The sequence below is a fragment of the Oncorhynchus tshawytscha genome, linkage group LG04 (assembly GCF_018296145.1).
Source record: "Oncorhynchus tshawytscha isolate Ot180627B linkage group LG04, Otsh_v2.0, whole genome shotgun sequence".
Classification (NCBI taxonomy): domain Eukaryota; kingdom Metazoa; phylum Chordata; class Actinopteri; order Salmoniformes; family Salmonidae; genus Oncorhynchus; species Oncorhynchus tshawytscha.
In genome coordinates this window covers 63,052,976-63,070,205 of record NC_056432.1, presented here as the reverse complement: position 1 = coordinate 63,070,205, position 17,230 = coordinate 63,052,976, and the positions used below count along the sequence as shown (strand labels likewise).

Here is a 17,230-nt window from a genome sequence, read left to right as displayed (position 1 = left end):
TTGGAATATCAAAACACAACACATATGTATTGAGATGATCAAGATTCTATCGTATCAGAACTAAGTATTGTGATATCATATTGTAAGGTCTGTCGCAATTGCCAGCCCTAAGACAAGCAAAGTATGCCCTTGTCCTACAGTTTCAAATATTCTTACATCTATGGTACTGTACCTGGATCACATTACAAAACCCAACTGAGATGTACTAAATGCAACCTAAGCCCTCACTGCCCCTACATCTACATATAGACTATGTGAATTCTGACTAAAAACAGATGTAATAGGAGAGATGTGCTAGAAATAGAAGTGTTTCACCTCTAGGGCATTCTGCCATGTTTTCAGGACAGCAGAGACATGGCCATATGCTTGGCTCCATCTCCACAGCCGTGTTTGCAGTGTAGTGTGATTCACTGCCTCATTAGAGAGCTCCCAGAGGCCCCTGGAACTCTCTCTGAGCCAGAGGGGGACACCACAATATGATCCATAAATGACAGCAAAGAAAAGTACAGTATGACGACACAACCTCACGCAGCCATGAGGGAAACAGCTGTCTGCTCCAACTTCCATGTAAGCTGTGAATGTTTCATGTTTTGGATTCAACTTCAGCTGCAGGCAAACTTTGCATTCACACTTTGCATGTTTCAATTCACATATATTTCTATCCTTTAACATGAAAAGAATACTCTAAAATACACAAGGATGAAAATCCTTACCCAAATCAAATCAAATGTTATTGGTCACATACACATGGTTGGCAGAGTGTGTTAATGCAAGTGTAGCGAAATGCTTGTTGCTTGTCCATCATAAAAGTCCTTGTACAGTTTTATACCAGCCACATTACATTGTAATAGATGTAACCTACGTACAAGTATTTAGGTGTTTGACAATTGATTTAATAAACTACCACTTATAGCCTAAAAATCAGGTTAAGAGAGTCAACAGAACGGTGGACGTTCATTGCACTCTGTCCTGTCTATGTAATGCTTATCACCATGCTTCGGCTGACAGCAACATCTGCTTTATCATCCCAGTGTCTCCCCTATATTAATTTCACTGCAAAAAAATATATATATTTCTGCCAAGACGTGCTTTTAAAAGGATAGTCGTTGGCTCAATGACTGGAAGTCTATGAGAAGGTATCGGCAGGTAGCCTAGTGGTTAAGAACAAGAGTGACCGGGCGTTGGGCCAGTAACCGAAAGGTTGCTGGATCGAATCCCCGAGCTGACAAGATAAAAATCTGTTGTTCTGCCCCTGAACAAGGCAGTTAACCCACTGTTCCCTGGTAGGCTGTCATTGTAAATAAGAATTTGTTCTTAACTGACTTGCCTAGTTAAATACATTTTTTTTGAGGATGCTCTCTCTTCCTCAAATCTCTACTTTCCCTTCTTATTACAAAAGTGGATAAACGTCCTCTAAGCCCGCACAACATCTTTTGGATTATGATTATGTAAGGGGCCTGCCAGTGTAGAGAATCATACATGCCCGGTCACTCATTCCACCCTTAAAAAAGTAGTGACAGAAAAAATAGATAGCCATGTGAGCCTACTGTAATGATATCCATCTTTAGCTCCTCAAGAAGCAGACTTTCAGTGAAGAAACTAGGCCTAGCCAAATCATTTGCATATTCTGACATGGGGCAGTCCAAAACAGCCTCAAATCAGGCCAACTCAAGTTGACCCATTTATGAGCAACTCCCTGACATTAGTCAAGAGGATGATTAAGTCATTTCTTCACTCCGCTGGCTTTAAACCACACAAATTAAGGGTGGCTCTTTGACCCCCTCTGGGATTCAGTCTGCCACCTCTCCAACACTGCTGGGCCTATGATATTTAGGCTACTCTCAGCAAATCTGAGCCACAGATACAATCTGATCGTTTGTACAGAGATTACTCTGGGCATACAGCCTCTGTGTGGTCACTGCCAGCAGCCAGCCAGGTAGAGGATTAACAGCAATGCACAGCACGGTCAGACACACCCACTTCTCTATTTCAGCACCTAACAGAAAGTCAATACAGCCCTTTATACTTCAGGTTACCCAGATTATTGTGAATTCAGTTGAAAACCACAGTCAAAGTCTTATGGATACCTTCAGCAAACCACAAACATACCAAAGACATCAGAAAAACATACACACTGTTTTTCCCCTTTCTCAGTTGAGGGAAATGCAGCTTAAGTTATACAGTATCTGTCTTTGAAAGTAGGCAATGAAGACTGAAGAGTCCTCTAAAATGCTAAGGAACTCAAGACTCAGGTGCAACACTACACCCGCAGAGTCCCTACTTGCCTAACAGTGCGATTGAAGTTGAATATTCACACGCACCCTCTGGACTTACTGCATGAAAATGCTGGTAAATGTATAGTAATTAGGGGTTTGATAAAAGATACCAGGATAAAAGTTGAATTTCTCTCAGACTAAATTGCACAGAGATTACTGGGGTCCTGTACTAGGAACCAAAGACGTGTGTATATTTACAAGCAGAATATATATCTCTGCAGTATACTCAGGATATTAAAAACATGTTTTCAGGAATGGGTTACAAAAAAAGTTCTGATTTTAATAAAGACTGCATTTTCCACTTTGTAGGGGATTTGAGGGAGTAAAAAAAAGAGACATAGGCTAGCCTAAGTCCATGGGCTGTTTGTTTCACAATGAACTTTTACTGTGACATTGGACATTAATACCATTGTTTGTCAAAGGGCTTATAGATATGTTGTTGAAGTGCTGTATTGAGTCATATTGCCAAAATATATGAAAACTGTTCAGACAACCAGTGCACTCCCCCCCTTGGTTGTTGTTCAGTGGGACTAGGCCGTGGTGAATATAATCTATTTAGACCTACAACTACACCATACAAATAGGGCCTAGGCCTATATTGTACTCTAGTATCTGCCTCTTTTTTAAAACCACCATCTGAGTGATGAGTGTGTTTGTTTACATTAAATATTGCAATTACTGCTGGCATAGTGTTGGTAAACACTTCGACTGAATGCATGAATATGCTTTCAACATAGGGTATCAGGAATGAACTATTTTTGTGTTGTGACATCAATGAGGCAGTCTTTATCCTCTCACACTCACGACAGCACCTAAAATATGTGTAGGGTATGGGACCATAAAAACAAATAGTTTAATTACCATAATTACATGGAAAATAAAAATTAAATAGTTAGTGTAATCATTTACCAGCTGAATAAATAGCCTAGTTGACTTGTGACGAACAAGAGTAACATGTTGACATTGCATCAAGGTAAGCAGATTTTGGTCCATTATCAGATACCAGTCTGTATATCATATAAAGGTACATTGAATGGTATCAAAATCTTAAAATGTCTTACATTCATAAGACTAGCCTATAATTAAGAGGCAACTTTCTGCTTTCTTAGATAATCTACATATGGCTCTCATACGCAACAGATCACTTGATGGTGCTTTCAAGACAACTGGGAACTTGGAAAAAACGAGGTCAAATCATGACGTCAGTGATCTTCAGGTCGGAAAAGTCGGCGCGCTAGGAAGATGCGTTTCCGATTTCCAACTTGGAATTCCATATTGGATGACCGTTCAAACCGATTTTTCCCAACCGGAGCTCTTTTTTTCCCCGAGTTCCCAGTTTACTTAAATGCATTGTAAAACGGATATTTCCGATTTCCCAGTTGTTCTGAACGCGGCAGCAGCTATATAGCCACGGTTTAGGTTAGATTCAATGCCAAAGCGACACGGTGCGCTGGCGTTCACGCCGACCGGTGCAGTAAAAACACAGGGCAGCGCTCTCAACACACATGTACGAGAATAACAACAGCGTATATCAACGAACAGAACCAAAACAACACAAACAAGAAAATAGGACAGTCTCCGCTTAACATAAAATAGATGTATTACCTTTGGAATATAGGGATTTGGGGGAATTCAAGTCGAGATCCGCGCTGAGTAGGGATATAAAATCAGAGGGCATCGTAATGCATCTGAAGAGGGGAAATCGGACCCCCTCAGATATGACCGTCGTTGAGCTAGCAAACTAGAAATAAATATTTCTCTGACACCAAATTAATGGGAAATAAATATACTGATACTAAACAAAACGCTATTTGACATATAGGCTATGTATATCTTGAACCAGTCGTTATTAGCCTGTGTAACACGCTTCTTTCTGCCTCCTTTACATTAGTATTTGTCAAATATGTTCAGTTCGTCTATTTTCTGTACAGCCCCGCCCACCCATGACGCAAACCCGTCAGCCAAGATAAAACAGTAGCCACTGGACAATAATCTGTCACATGATTGTAGGCCTACAACTAGTGTGAAATGTGCATAATTGAACGTGTAAAAGCACTAAACCTACACATATAAGGGAAAAGTAAATCGAATAATTTTCATTCTTGCATTTGGTGATCTCCCCCTAACTGTAATGTAGTTATAGGATAATGCACAAGCAAATGGTCATGATGAGATTGGTCACAGCTTTTCTTTCTTTCGGGCATAGTGGCTATAAGTCATGCAGGTGCATCCACTCATCACATTGGACACTTCTGACGTGTTATGTCATATGTGATATTAAATTAGTTAACAAAGACTGTGGCACTGCAACTCCTATAACTTTCAAAAGTTTAAATAGATATACAGACTTTTTAAAAACAACAATTATAAAACACAATGGGCTTCTTGAGTGGAATGAATAATGATATGCTTATAAATCCTAACAATGGCCAAGAGCAAAGTTAACTCAGCAGCAAGGTAATTGCAGAAACCAATTTGTTGATTGGGGCATGACTGTAACAATGGGTGTACTGCACTGTACTGTAGATCTTGTGAGGTATGTGAGACTTTTTCGTTATTCATGTCATATGAACCCTTTAGAAAGTTTGCAGGTTTGCAGATAGGCATTAAAGTACTCTATCCTGACTTCTGCCTGATCACATCCCAACATCATTGGACATCAAATCAAATTGTATTGGTTGCATGCGCCGAGTACAATAGGTGTAGATTTTACAGTTAAATGCTTATTTACGGGCCCATTCCGAACAATGCAGAGACCTAATCTCACCACTGCACTCACCACGTGCCTCCTAAAATAGCCATTCACATGTCATGGTCTAAATGTGTATTTGATCATCACTTTCTCAGTGCATTGAGTTAATGTTTCATCAGTTGCTTCAAATTCACAAGTTCATTCATTACTCTTTCTATAAAAAGAAAGGAACACGGAAAAATAAACTTCAAACGACCTGTGGCCTTAGTGTTTATGACCCTGTCCTTGGGATTTAATGCCTTTATTTACCCCCTGATTTTGATGATCATCAGGCCTCTCTGACCACCCTTCCAAATAATTTCTGTTCAGTGGTAACATCTTAATTTGCCTCCTATGGTGGACACAAGAAACGGTTAATCATAAAAAATGTTTTACCGGTAGGCTACATTTGAAGTAAAATAGACTGTTGGCCTGCAATAAAATAGCTCCCTGCCCAGCTTGTAGCAACAACCTAAGGATTTATAACGAGGGTTATAAGTAGTTTATAAACTGCTCATTATTAGTGTATAAAGGCACTACCCTAACTCCTCAATCACAAGAAGCCTCATCAACCTTTGTAGAAAATACCACACAACCAGAAAATACCACACAACCAAAATTCGAAATATTATGTACGTTAGATAACACACCCAGGGTGAAGCATGTCATGCACACATCATGTGGCAACTACTTCTAACCTTGGATGAGCATGAGGATAATTAAGTTACCAAAGGCGGATTATTATTTACTCTAAAGAAACGCGAGAAGAGAGTTCAGTATAAAGTGAAGCACCAACTCTAAGAGCTACAGCTATAAACGATGGGAAATAAATTAGGATACAATTTTTGTCCACCAATTTGTCCACCAAGATCCCTGTCTGTATTGCCATCATGAGCAACATTGACAATAGGTAAAATGTCTAAATTCAAAAGCACTTTCATGCTAGAATCAAACTATGACAGGAGGGGACGTGGGCATGTGGCAGGGTCTACAGTCAATCACGGACTACAAGAAGAAATCCAGCCCAGTCACGGACCAGGATGTCTTGCTCCCAGGCAGACTAAATAACTTTTTTGCCCGCTTTGAGGACAATACAGTGCCACTGACACGGCCTGCAACGAAAACATGCGGACTCCCCTTCACTGCAGCCGCGGTGAGTAAGGCATTTAAACGTGTTAACCCTCGCAAGGCTGCAGGCCCAGACGGCATCCCCAGCCGCGCCCTCAGAGCATGCGCAGACCAGCTGGCCGGTGTGTTTACGGACATATTCAATCAATCCCTATACCAGTCTGCTGTTCCCACATGCTTCAAGAGGGCCACCATTGTTCCTGTTCCCAAGAAAGCTAAGGTAACTGAGCTAAACGACTACCGCCCCGTAGCACTCACTTCCGTCATCATGAAGTGCTTTGAGAGACTAGTCAAGGACCATATCACCTCCACCCTACCTGACACCCTAGACCCACTCCAATTTGCTTACCGCCCAAATAGGTCCACAGACGATGCAATCTCAACCACACTGCACACTGCCCTAACCCATCTGGACAAGAGGAATACCTATGTGAGAATGCTGTTCATCGACTACAGCTCGGCATTCAACACCATAGTACCCTCCAAGCTCGTCATCAAGCTCGAGACCCTGGGTCTCGACCCCCCCTGTGCAACTGGGTACTGGACTTCCTGACGGGCCGCCCCCAGGTGGTGAGGGTAGGCAACAACATCTCCACCCCGCTGATCCTCAACACTGGGGCCCCACAAGGGTGCGTTCTGAGCCCTCTCCTGTACTCCCTGTTCACCCACGACTGCGTGGCCACGCGCGCCTCCAACTCAATCATCAAGTTTGCGGACGACACAACAGTGGTAGGCTTGATTACCAACAACGACGAGACGGCCTACAGGGAGGAGGTGAGGGCCCTCGGAGTGTGGTGTCAGGAAAATAACCTCACACTCAACGATGTTACAGGAAGGCCATAAAGATCAACAAAACTAAGGAGATGATTGTGGACTTCAGGAAACAGCAGAGGGAACACCCCCTATCCACATCGATGGAACAGTAGTGGAGAGGGTAGCAAGTTTTAAGTTCCTCGGCATACACATCACAGACAAACTGAATTGGTCCACTCACACAGACAGCATCGTGAAGAAGGCGCAGCAGCGCCTCTTCAACCTCAGGAGGCTGAAGAAATTTGGCTTGTCACCAAAAGCACTCACAAACTTCTACAGATGCACAATCGAGAGCATCCTGGCGGGCTGTATCACCGCCTGGTACGGCAACTGCTCCGCCCACAACCGTAAGGCTCTCCAGAGGGTAGTGAGGTCTGCACAACGCATCACCGGGGGCAAACTACCTGCCCTCCAGGACACCTACACCACCCGATGTTACAGGAAGGCCATAAAGATCATCAAGGACATCAACCACCCGAGCCACTGCCTGTTCACCCCGCTATCATCCAGAAGGCGAGGTCAGTACAGGTGTCGAGACCCAGGGTCTCGAGCTTGATGACGAGCTTGGAGGGTACTATGGTGTTGAATGCCGAGCTGTAGTCGATGAACAGCATTCTCACATAGGTATTCCTCTTGTCCAGATGGGTTCAAGGACATCAACCACCCGAGCCACTGCCTGTTCACCCGCTATCATCCAGAAGGCGAGGTCAGTACAGGTGCATCAAAGCTGGGACCGAGAGACTGAAAAACAGCTTCTATCTCAAGGCCATCAGACTGTTAAACAGCCACCACTAACATTGAGTGGCTGCTGCCAACACACTGACACTGACACTGACTCAACTCCAGCCACTTTAATAATGGGAATTGATGGGAAATGTAAATATATCACTAGCCACTTTAAACAATGCTACCTTATATAATGTTACTTACCCTACATTATTCATCTCATATGCATACGTATATACTGTACTCTATATGATCGACTGCATCCTTATGTAATACATGTATCACTAGCCACTTTAACTATGCCACTTTGTTTACATACTCATCTCATATGTATATACTGTACTCGATACCATCTACTGTATCTTGCCTATGCTCCTCTGTACCATCACTCATTCATATATCCTTATGTACATATTCTTAATCCCTTACACTGTGTATAAACTGTAGTTTTGGAATTGTTAGTTAGATTACTTGTTGGTTATTACTGCATTGTCGGAACTAGAAGCACAAGCATTTCGCTACACGCGCATTAACATCTGCTAACCATGTGTATGTGACAAATAAAATTTGATTTGATTTGTAAGAGTTATTATTTATGCGTTTACAGCCCTCTAGTGTTAAAAGCAGGGACAGCCGAACCCATGGAGGAATTCATACAAAAAAAAAATGAACATGAACTTCGCAATGAATCTACACAAAGTATATTCTCAACTCATTTGGGTAAAAACAATAGCATGTCAAATTAAGATATTTCACCCGCCTAAAAATGTTTTTGAAAGAGTATTCAAATGAATGCATCCCCTTTGGCTCTTTGGTCACATGACCCTACGCGAAGGATTGTGGAGCACTGACGGTGGTTGTGGTTCTCTATCGCGAAAATATTTTCTATTGAATTTAATTCACACATAAACATGCCGGATTTGGCTGTTGAAAAAGTGATTGTCCATCCCTTGGTGCTCCTGAGTGTGGTGGATCATTTTAACAGGTAAATGATTCGAATGAGCTAGACAGTTGTTGATGATTGTTATAAAATGTGGACTTATTGTTGTTTCCCACATAACAGTAAAGTTTAGCTAGCTAGCTAACTAACGTTAGCGACTAGCTAGCGACAGTAAATTAACGTAGAGCAACCAAGCTAACGTTAGCTAACTAGCTGATTCACCTCAGAAGGCTATGGTTCACCTAATGCTATACAGTATAGCTAGACGCTAGCTAAATACACAAGTTGTCATATTACACAAATGGCAGGTTTCCTCTACGGTTAGTGCATCATTTTATGCACTTTACTAGCTGTTGTAGCTAGCTAACGTTAACCAGCTTATAACGCGTTAGCTCCATCCGCGCTCTCCTGTCAGGGATAATGCTGTCACATGTCTGTAGCAAAGACAGTTCAGAAACTCCGTGTCTGTAGCTAACAGCCTACTCTCATGCTGTATTTGATCAGAATCCGTAAAGTTGGAAGTCAGAAGAGGGTTGTGGGTGTACTGCTCGGCTCATGGCATAAGAAGGTTCTTGATGTGTCCAACAGCTTTGCAGGTGAGTTTCCTAACGTTACCTATTTCTACAACCACGGTCCATTCTTTGATTACACTCTGGTTTCTTGTTGATCTGGCTGACCCCTCCCCCTCTCCATCTGTGGAGCAACAGATGCCTTTTGAGCTTTAATGTTGAGGAAAACCTGCACATTTGCTTGAGACGGTCTAATGGTTGTAACATTCCTTTTGTTTTTAGGATGGCACTCCCACATCCAAGACCTTTGAACATGTCACCAGTGAGATTGGTGCTGAAGAAGCAGAGGAAGTGGGCGTGGAGCATTTACTCCTGTAAGACTGGGCCCATGCATGTGGTCAATGTGTTTGTTCTTGTCATTGGTCTTGAAGTTCAATATGTAAATTACTGTTCTTGTATTATTGCTCATATTTTTTTCATACCAGACCTGGGTTCAAATACATATATATTTATATTTGATTATCTGGTATTTCAAATACTTTTCTCTGAGGGTTTTCAAATACACAGCCCAAAACAAGTACTTTTACTTGAGTATTTGAATGTTTATTTGTAAAATTAAAATAAATAAATAAATATTTTAAAAAGTCTACCAAATTGTATTTGAAACCATTTTCAAATACTATTTTCAAATATCTGGGTGCATGGGTGTGTATTCGAGTGTTTTCAATGCTTTCCAAGTGTATTTCTAAATATACTGGACAAAAATATAAATGCAACATACAACAATTTCAAAGACTTTACTGAGTTGTTCATATAAGGAAATCAGTCCATTTAAATACATTTATTAGGGCCTAATCTATGGATTTCACATGACTAGGAATGCAGATATGCATCTGTTGGCCACAGATACCTTAAATAGAATAGGGGCATGGATCAGAACGCCAGTCAGTATCTGGTGTGACCACCATTTGCCTCATGCAGAGCGACACATCTCCTTTGCATAGTGTTTATCAGGCTGTTGATTGTGGCCTGTAGAATGTTTTCCCATTCCTCCAGCGAAGTTGCTGGTTATTGGCGGGAACTGGAGCATGCTGTTGTACATGTTGACCCAGAGCATCCCAAACGGGCTCAATGGGTGACATGTCTGGTGAGTATGCAGGCCATGGAAGAACGGGGACATTTTCTGCTTCTAGGATTGTGTACAGATCCTTAATGCACGGCCACATGTCTCATCATGCTGAAACGTGATGGCGGTGGATTAATGGCACGACAGTGGGCCTAAGGATCTCGACACGGTATCTCTTTGCATTGAAATTGCCATCGATAAAATGCAGTTGTGTTCATGGTCTGTAGCTTATGCCTGCCCATACCATAACCCCACCACCACCGTAGGGCACTCTGGTCACAATGTTGACATCAGCTCATGAAACATGGGAGCAACACTTTACATGTTGCGGTTATATTTTTGTTCAGTGTACACTAAAATATTCAACTACTTTCCAAGTAAAATGTTTCTGAATACATATAGTACCAGTCACCTAATTTGTGGAATTTATTTTCAGTTGTGTTGTGAAAAGGTAGGGGTGGTATACAGAAGATAGCCCTATTTGGTAAAAGACCAAGTCCATGTCAAGAACAGCTCAAATAAGCAAAGAGAAACAACCGCATTATTACTTTAAGACATGTAGGTCAGTCAATGCAAACAGTTTCAAGAACGTTTCTTCAAGTTCAGTCAAAAAAAAAACATTGAGCGCAATGATGAAACGGGCTCTCATGAGGACCACCACAGGAAAGTAAGACCCAGAGTTAATTCTACTGCAGAGGATGAGTTCATTAGAGTTACCAGCCTTTGCAGCCCAAATAAATGCTTCACAGAGTTCAAGTAACAGACACATCTCAACATCAACTGTTAAGAGGAGACTGCGTGAATTAGGCCTTCATGTTTGAATTTCTGTAAAGAAACCACTAATAAAAGACACCAATAAGATGAGACTTGCTTGGGCCAAGAAACACGAGCAATGGACATTTAGACTGGTGGAAATATGTCCTTTGGTCTGAGTCGAAATGTAAGATTTTTGGTTCCAACTGCCGTGTCTTTGTGAGACGCAGAGTAGGTGATGATCGCCGCATGTGTGGTTCTCAAGTGAAGCATGGAGAAGGAGGTGTGATAGTGTGGGGGTGCTTTGCTGTTGACACGGTCAGTGATTTATTTAGAATTCAAGGCACACTTAACCAGCATGGCTTCCATAGCATTCTGCAGCAATACGCCATCCCATCTTGTTTGCGCTTAGTGGGACTATCATTTGTTTTTCAATAGGACAATGACCCCAAACACACCTCCAGGCTGTGTAAGGGCTATTTGACCAAGAAGGAGAGTAATGGAGTACTGCATCAGATGACCTGGCCTCCACAATCACCTGACTTGAGTTGGACTGCAGAGTTAAGGAAAAACAGCCGACAAGTGCTCAGCATATGTGGGAACTCCTTCAAGACTGTTGGAAAAGCATTCCAGGTGAAGCTTGTTGAGAGAATGCGATGAGTGTGCAACGTTGTCATCAAGGCTACTTTGAAGAATCTTAAATATATATTTAAACAAATCAAAATATAAGTTACTACTTGATTTCATGTGTGATTTCATTGTTTTGATTTCTACAATGTAGAAAATAGTACAAATAAAGAAAAACCCTTGAATGAGTAGGTGTGTCCAAACTTTTGCCTGGACAGTACTTTAAATGTATGTGAAAGTAACTGAAAAATTTGAACTAGTATTTGAACCCAAGTCTGATTCATACCATAAAAATGTAAGGCCAGTTTTGCCACCAAAGAGGGAAACAGGGTAACTTCAAACATGCAAGATTCTAAAATAAAATGATTTGTATCTCTATCCAGAGACATCAAGGACACAACAGTTGGCACCCGGTCTCAACGCATCACCAACCAGGTGCATGGCCTAAAGGGCCTCAACTGCAAGTTAGTGGATATCAAAGGGTATTTGGACAAAGTTGCCGCAGGTAAGCTGCCCATCAACCACCAGATCATCTACCAGCTGCAGGATGTCTTCAACCTGCTGCCTGACGTCAACCTTCAAGAGTTCATCAAGGCATTTTACCTCAAGACCAATGACCAGATGCTGGTGGTTTACCTGGCTTCACTCATCCGCTCCGTGGTTGCTCTTCACAACCTCAACAACAAGATCGCCAACCGAGATGCAGAGAAGAAGGAAGGCCAGGAAAAAGATGACAGCAAGAAAGAGAAGAAAGAGGACAAGGAAAAAGAGAAGGGAGACACTAAGAAAGATAAGAAGGACAAAAAATGAAGCAATGCTCATTTCGGACTACGGACTGGCTTTTTTTCTTCGTTCTCCCCACCTGCCAGACACTATCTTTTTTTAATGGATTCAAAGAGTGAAGGGAATTGGCTATTTGGTTATCTACTCCATATAAATCTTATAGTTTTTTTATTCTTATGCAGCTCATTTGGTTAATGTTTCAACCATTTTTATTAATTTCACAACAAACATATTACTAATACAACAACATTGGAATTATCTTTGTATCCTTCTCTCCTCATTGTTGTCTCCTAACATGTTACCATAGTAACCATACATATGTGTATTTCTGACAGAGTGTGAGGTAACAGAAGGAGCTGTTATTTCCTCTAACTTCTTTTTAAAGCTTTGCATTAGATCACAAAACGGCACAAATAGCCTCATTTATGCGTGATATGTTAGATAATTGAACAGCTAGAGGCAACAAGTCAACAAAAGCATCACCGCTCCTAGAAAGCAACAGAAATGAAAATGACAGCTCACTATGAATACATACAGAGTGATACACCAGTACTTAGAAGTAACATCTATGAGGATATAGTGGAGAATCCTTTGTTAGTTGCTGAGGCAGTCATGCCATTCTCCTTGGGGTTGTCACTGTCTTCTTTCTCCTCCTTCTTCATCATTTTGATTCCAAACAAGCTGCAGAGCTTCATCAGCATCAGATCCACTATCTCCTCCTCCTCTGAGGGCTGTGGAATAGTGAACAGACAGCTCAGAATTGATAGTCAAGTGACCACCTCTGTCAAAATGTATTAAGGTATTGGTCCCTGTTGATTCTATTCTATATTTTGATATTCAAATACAACCTAATGTGACCAGAACAAGGTTAATTTTACATAGTGTAACGATTGATGTGCAGTACCTTGTGATGTATTTGCTCTTGAGTGAACGCCACCAGGATGACTGAGATGAACAGGTTTAAAACCACAAAGGTCATGAATATAATGCAGGAGCCGATGAGGAACGCACCAAGCACCGGGTTGTAATCAAGAACCTGGATTAGAAGGAGAAGTTACAGAATTTAATCACAAAGCTCCCATCATGACTACAGCAGTAATCAGGAGTCTAGTAGAGCTGTCCTACTTTACTAACCTCATCATAGTTGAAGATGCCCAGTTGTAAGCTGACCATGGTCAGAGCAGCATCCAGGAGAGTCCTATATGAGTACAGCTTCCAGCCATACATTAGATAAGACTGCAGACAGAGAATGATCACAGTTTAGACACTCACGCAGAAAGTCGAGGGAACACCCATCATACACAAGCACAACATCACATAAGAAGAGAATGAGGATGAAGTTGAAGAATGACTGTACCATGGACAACTTCTAGGTTAGGTGTTTCAGAAAGACGCTTACAGCGATAGAATAGGCCAGGAACATAATGGTGATGACCACGAGGAAGCCTGATATGTCAGTCCAGGCCCGTTGCAGTGTGGCTGTGATCATGTGTAGCTTGGGGTTGAGCCTCAGCAGATGCCACAGTTTGACTGTAGCCAGTAGCACCAGGAATGCGATCAGATACCCCAGCACTGCATCTGCTGTGGCTGTCTCATGGAAACTGGCAAACCTGGATAGAGAGCGGAGAAGTTGAACATCACACAGGAGCAACTGATCAACAATAGGGGTAGCAGACTGGCGAAACTAAAGCAGAAACCCGTGATACCCCAACCCAGTGTGAACTCACTGGTCTTTATGGTTGTGGTAGTACTCCATGTCCCGGTTCCCTAACAGGGTCCTCTTAATGAAGACAGACAGCGCGCTCCAGCTCAGGAGGATGATGGCGAGCTCCAGCAGGTTCCACTTTGTCTTGAAGTAAGCCCACTTCTGCAGCTTCATCAGCTTTCCCTGTGAGGAGATGAGAAGAGTTAGACTGAGGAGGAATTCCAGAACAATGGTACTAGACCATTGTTTCACAGATGTTATACTCTATACACATAAGAAAGGTATTTAAATGAACGCTTACCTGAACATACATATAGTAGAGGATAAAGAGGAAATAGATGACCTCAGATGCCATGACAAAGATATGGAGTCCACCGGTGGACTGGTATAGTCGGACACTCTGCAGCTCACTGCGAAACTGGAACGCTCCTGAGAGAATAAGACAGGTGCTGACAATCTGAGCTTTGGACGCCTTTAAAATACTTACTTCGTGCTGTATTCATGGAGTGATATAAAAACTGTCTCACCTACAGCTGTGGTCTCCAGCATGAGTGTGACAGTGCAGAAGAGGTTGACATTGGCATTGTACACTGTGAACTCTACAAAGACTGCTCGGGTGAACATATCAAGCCAGGTGTTGTCAAACAGATACTGAAGGGTACTGCAGGGACAGAATACATGGATGAATAAAATAACATCTTTCTCTACCACAAAGATGGTTTGATAATTGTGATCATTTTTAAACATTAAGTACTGTAAATGTTAATTTACCTGCTAGCATTCTGTGACTCTGGGCCCAGGTCCACCACAAACCCCCCTCCCTTGTAGAGGACCACACTGCCCCAGGTGGGTTGGGCTCTGAGTCTGGCCTGGGTTTGGTACTGCCAGGGACTGTGGAGGGTCTTTGAGGCGTTTTCGCTCGCAGAGCGGTTCCAGCCTGGCCCATAGGAGCCCATGTCCTCCACCTCCCATGAGTATGGAGCATGGCAGTCAGGTACAGCCTGGCGCATGGAGCGGGCGATGCGGCAGGAGTTCTTCTGCACCCTCACCTGGCGAAGTCGGGCATTACCAACCAGTTTGGAGTTCCCATCAGTGATGAAACCTATAACACAGCATGCAAAAGATAAAACGCTAGCACGCTTCCAGCTATACATTTTCTCTTTAACTTTCTAGAAATTAATGTTCTCTCTGAAATAAACATCCTCTTTAGAGAATCCTACCTGGGTACTCTCCGAAGAGGTTGCTGAGAAGAGCGGTATTTGCCCAGGTGAACACATCTTTGTGACTCATGCTGTCTGAGATCCCTTGGCTGAAACTCTGCCGAATGTGCTGAGTCAGGAAGTAAGCATTAGGGTCCCGCTGGCCATATGCCACCAGGAGCAACATCCACATGAACCCCATGTAGGCTGCAACAGAATCATAGGCCTTAAACATGTATGTTAACCAATAAGTGCGGTGAATGACAGTGCGGTGAATGAAAAAGCGGTTCCTCTTACTGAGAATCTCTTTGATGAGGGCAAAGACCTTCTGCTCCTTGATCATGTTGCTCCTCATCCTCTCGATGTCTGTTGGAGGAGGGGGCTGGTAGAAGCTGCATGTGCTATCCCTCCTGACAGCCCGCACCACATCAGGGTCATCTGTGGACAAGATGGTTGTAAAAGTTGAAAACAAGCTGTATCTAGTCTTAGCTATCTCATATACAAGTAAACACAATATTCATAACAATGATTTAGGAAAGCAGAATTTATATGTTGTTATGCCTGAGATATGGAAAATTAGCTTGAAGATAAAGCACCTGGGTTTCGGAGCTCCCCCTCAAACTTTGCATCCCCATACTCCTCCTGATCAACTTTCTTTAGAACGAGAGCAAAGAAGGCTGCAAAACCAAGCACCTGTGATAGGAAATCCACAAAGTAATACCCAGATTTCAGATACATGCTGCACGGCATTTGACATTGTACAGTATGTATTGTACTGTAGGTCTCACCTTCAGCGGCTGAGTGATAAAGAGGCTCTCAAAGAAAGACACGACCATGGAGATGAGCCAGCTTATAGAGCGGTCCTTCCCATAGGTCAACCCATACATCATGGTGAAGTATCCTGATACTCCGCTGGTGGCTAACACCAGAATCCAGCCAATAAACACAAACCACCAGGGCAGCCCGCCCTGCTTCTTACTACTGCTGTCTCCCTCACTGCTCTCTGCTGGGCTGGGGCTTTGAGACAGCTGGTCCCCTCCCAGGCTGGAAGAGGAGAGGTGGGACTCTAGCAGACCCCTCATGCCTTGGACCTGCTGCACTGCCCGGCAGTAGCTGTCTGGGTTGGGGAAGCGAGAAGGTCCCAGTAGGCTCAGCTCCTTCTCTACATGGCGTAGCTGCCTGTACAGATATTGGCTGTTGTTGATCCTTTTCTGTCTCCCATCCCCAGTCTTCTCAGGGCTCCCACACAGGCTGGTCTCTGAAAACAGCAATTCTTGATTTGATTTATTTCATTATTAAAGTGTCTTGCATTTTCAAAATGCCCAGCCCACATGGGCTTGTAGGAGCACTGTATCTGCAGTAGCAAAGACAATAATTATATATATGCACACATACAAACTCCCCAGTTAAAATTCAACTGTTCCTGTCATATTTATTTTGATCCTGAGAAACTCCCCAGTCCCTGCTGGTGACAAGCATACCCATAACATGATGCTGCCACCACAATACTTGAAATTACAAAGGGCTTTACTGTGTGATGTATTTGACCCAAACCTGTCATTTTTAAAAGTACATTAATTTGCCATATTGTCTTGCAGTATTACTTAACAGCCTTGTTGCAAACAGATTTGGAGTGGATTTTTTTTATGCAGGGTTCCTTCTTTTCACTTTTCATACAGGTCAGTAATGTGGAGTGAATGCAATGTTGTTGATCCTCTGTATTTTCAACTATTGTGGTGGCAGCATCATGTTATGGGTACTGCCAAAGACACACCGGAGTGGCTTTTCAATAGGGGTTAAGTGTTCCTGCGTGGTCCTGACTTAAATTAGCTCGGAAATCAGGGACAAGGTTTGAATATTTGTTGTCCATAAATTATTCCCAACCAAATGTACTGAGTTTGAACAATTTTGACA

General features: G+C 42.6%; 3 protein-coding genes across 5 annotated transcripts in view; 1 reads left to right on the top strand and 2 right to left on the bottom strand.

The window, feature by feature from the left end:
• nfat5b (nuclear factor of activated T cells 5b) overlaps nucleotides 1–4,194 on the bottom strand; it is a 52,722-nt gene extending 48,528 nt beyond the window's left edge. For all 3 annotated transcript variants that reach the window (XM_042321030.1, XM_042321027.1, XM_042321029.1), the window contains exon 1: nucleotides 3,882–4,194. Coding sequence is in view for 2 of the 3 variants with exons in the window: in XM_042321027.1 (XP_042176961.1) it covers nucleotides 3,882–3,954 (73 nt within the window). In the remaining variant the exon portion in view is untranslated. The remainder of the gene's footprint in view (nucleotides 1–3,881) is intronic.
• A 4,279-nt stretch (nucleotides 4,195–8,473) lies between these two features.
• On the top strand, nucleotides 8,474–12,667 carry LOC112249160 (26S proteasome non-ATPase regulatory subunit 7). Its single transcript, XM_024418859.1, has 4 exons — nucleotides 8,474–8,659; nucleotides 9,119–9,210; nucleotides 9,406–9,497; nucleotides 12,013–12,667. Exons 2-4 carry the CDS (start codon nucleotides 9,190–9,192, stop codon nucleotides 12,437–12,439), a joined length of 540 nt encoding a protein of 179 aa, XP_024274627.1. The 5' UTR covers nucleotides 8,474–8,659; nucleotides 9,119–9,189; the 3' UTR covers nucleotides 12,440–12,667.
• Nucleotides 12,668–17,230, bottom strand: part of LOC112249571 (polycystic kidney disease protein 1-like 2) — a 28,008-nt gene continuing 23,445 nt past the window's right edge. The window contains exons 24-35 of the mRNA XM_024419370.2: nucleotides 16,105–16,574; nucleotides 15,913–16,009; nucleotides 15,614–15,754; nucleotides 15,338–15,523; nucleotides 14,889–15,219; nucleotides 14,645–14,778; nucleotides 14,419–14,546; nucleotides 14,140–14,300; nucleotides 13,812–14,022; nucleotides 13,547–13,648; nucleotides 13,317–13,448; nucleotides 12,668–13,143 (exon numbers count right to left, since the gene is read on the bottom strand). Of these exons, the coding sequence (XP_024275138.1) occupies nucleotides 12,979–13,143; nucleotides 13,317–13,448; nucleotides 13,547–13,648; nucleotides 13,812–14,022; nucleotides 14,140–14,300; nucleotides 14,419–14,546; nucleotides 14,645–14,778; nucleotides 14,889–15,219; nucleotides 15,338–15,523; nucleotides 15,614–15,754; nucleotides 15,913–16,009; nucleotides 16,105–16,574 (2,258 nt within the window). The 3' untranslated portion in view covers nucleotides 12,668–12,978. The remainder of the gene's footprint in view (nucleotides 13,144–13,316; nucleotides 13,449–13,546; nucleotides 13,649–13,811; nucleotides 14,023–14,139; nucleotides 14,301–14,418; nucleotides 14,547–14,644; nucleotides 14,779–14,888; nucleotides 15,220–15,337; nucleotides 15,524–15,613; nucleotides 15,755–15,912; nucleotides 16,010–16,104; nucleotides 16,575–17,230) is intronic.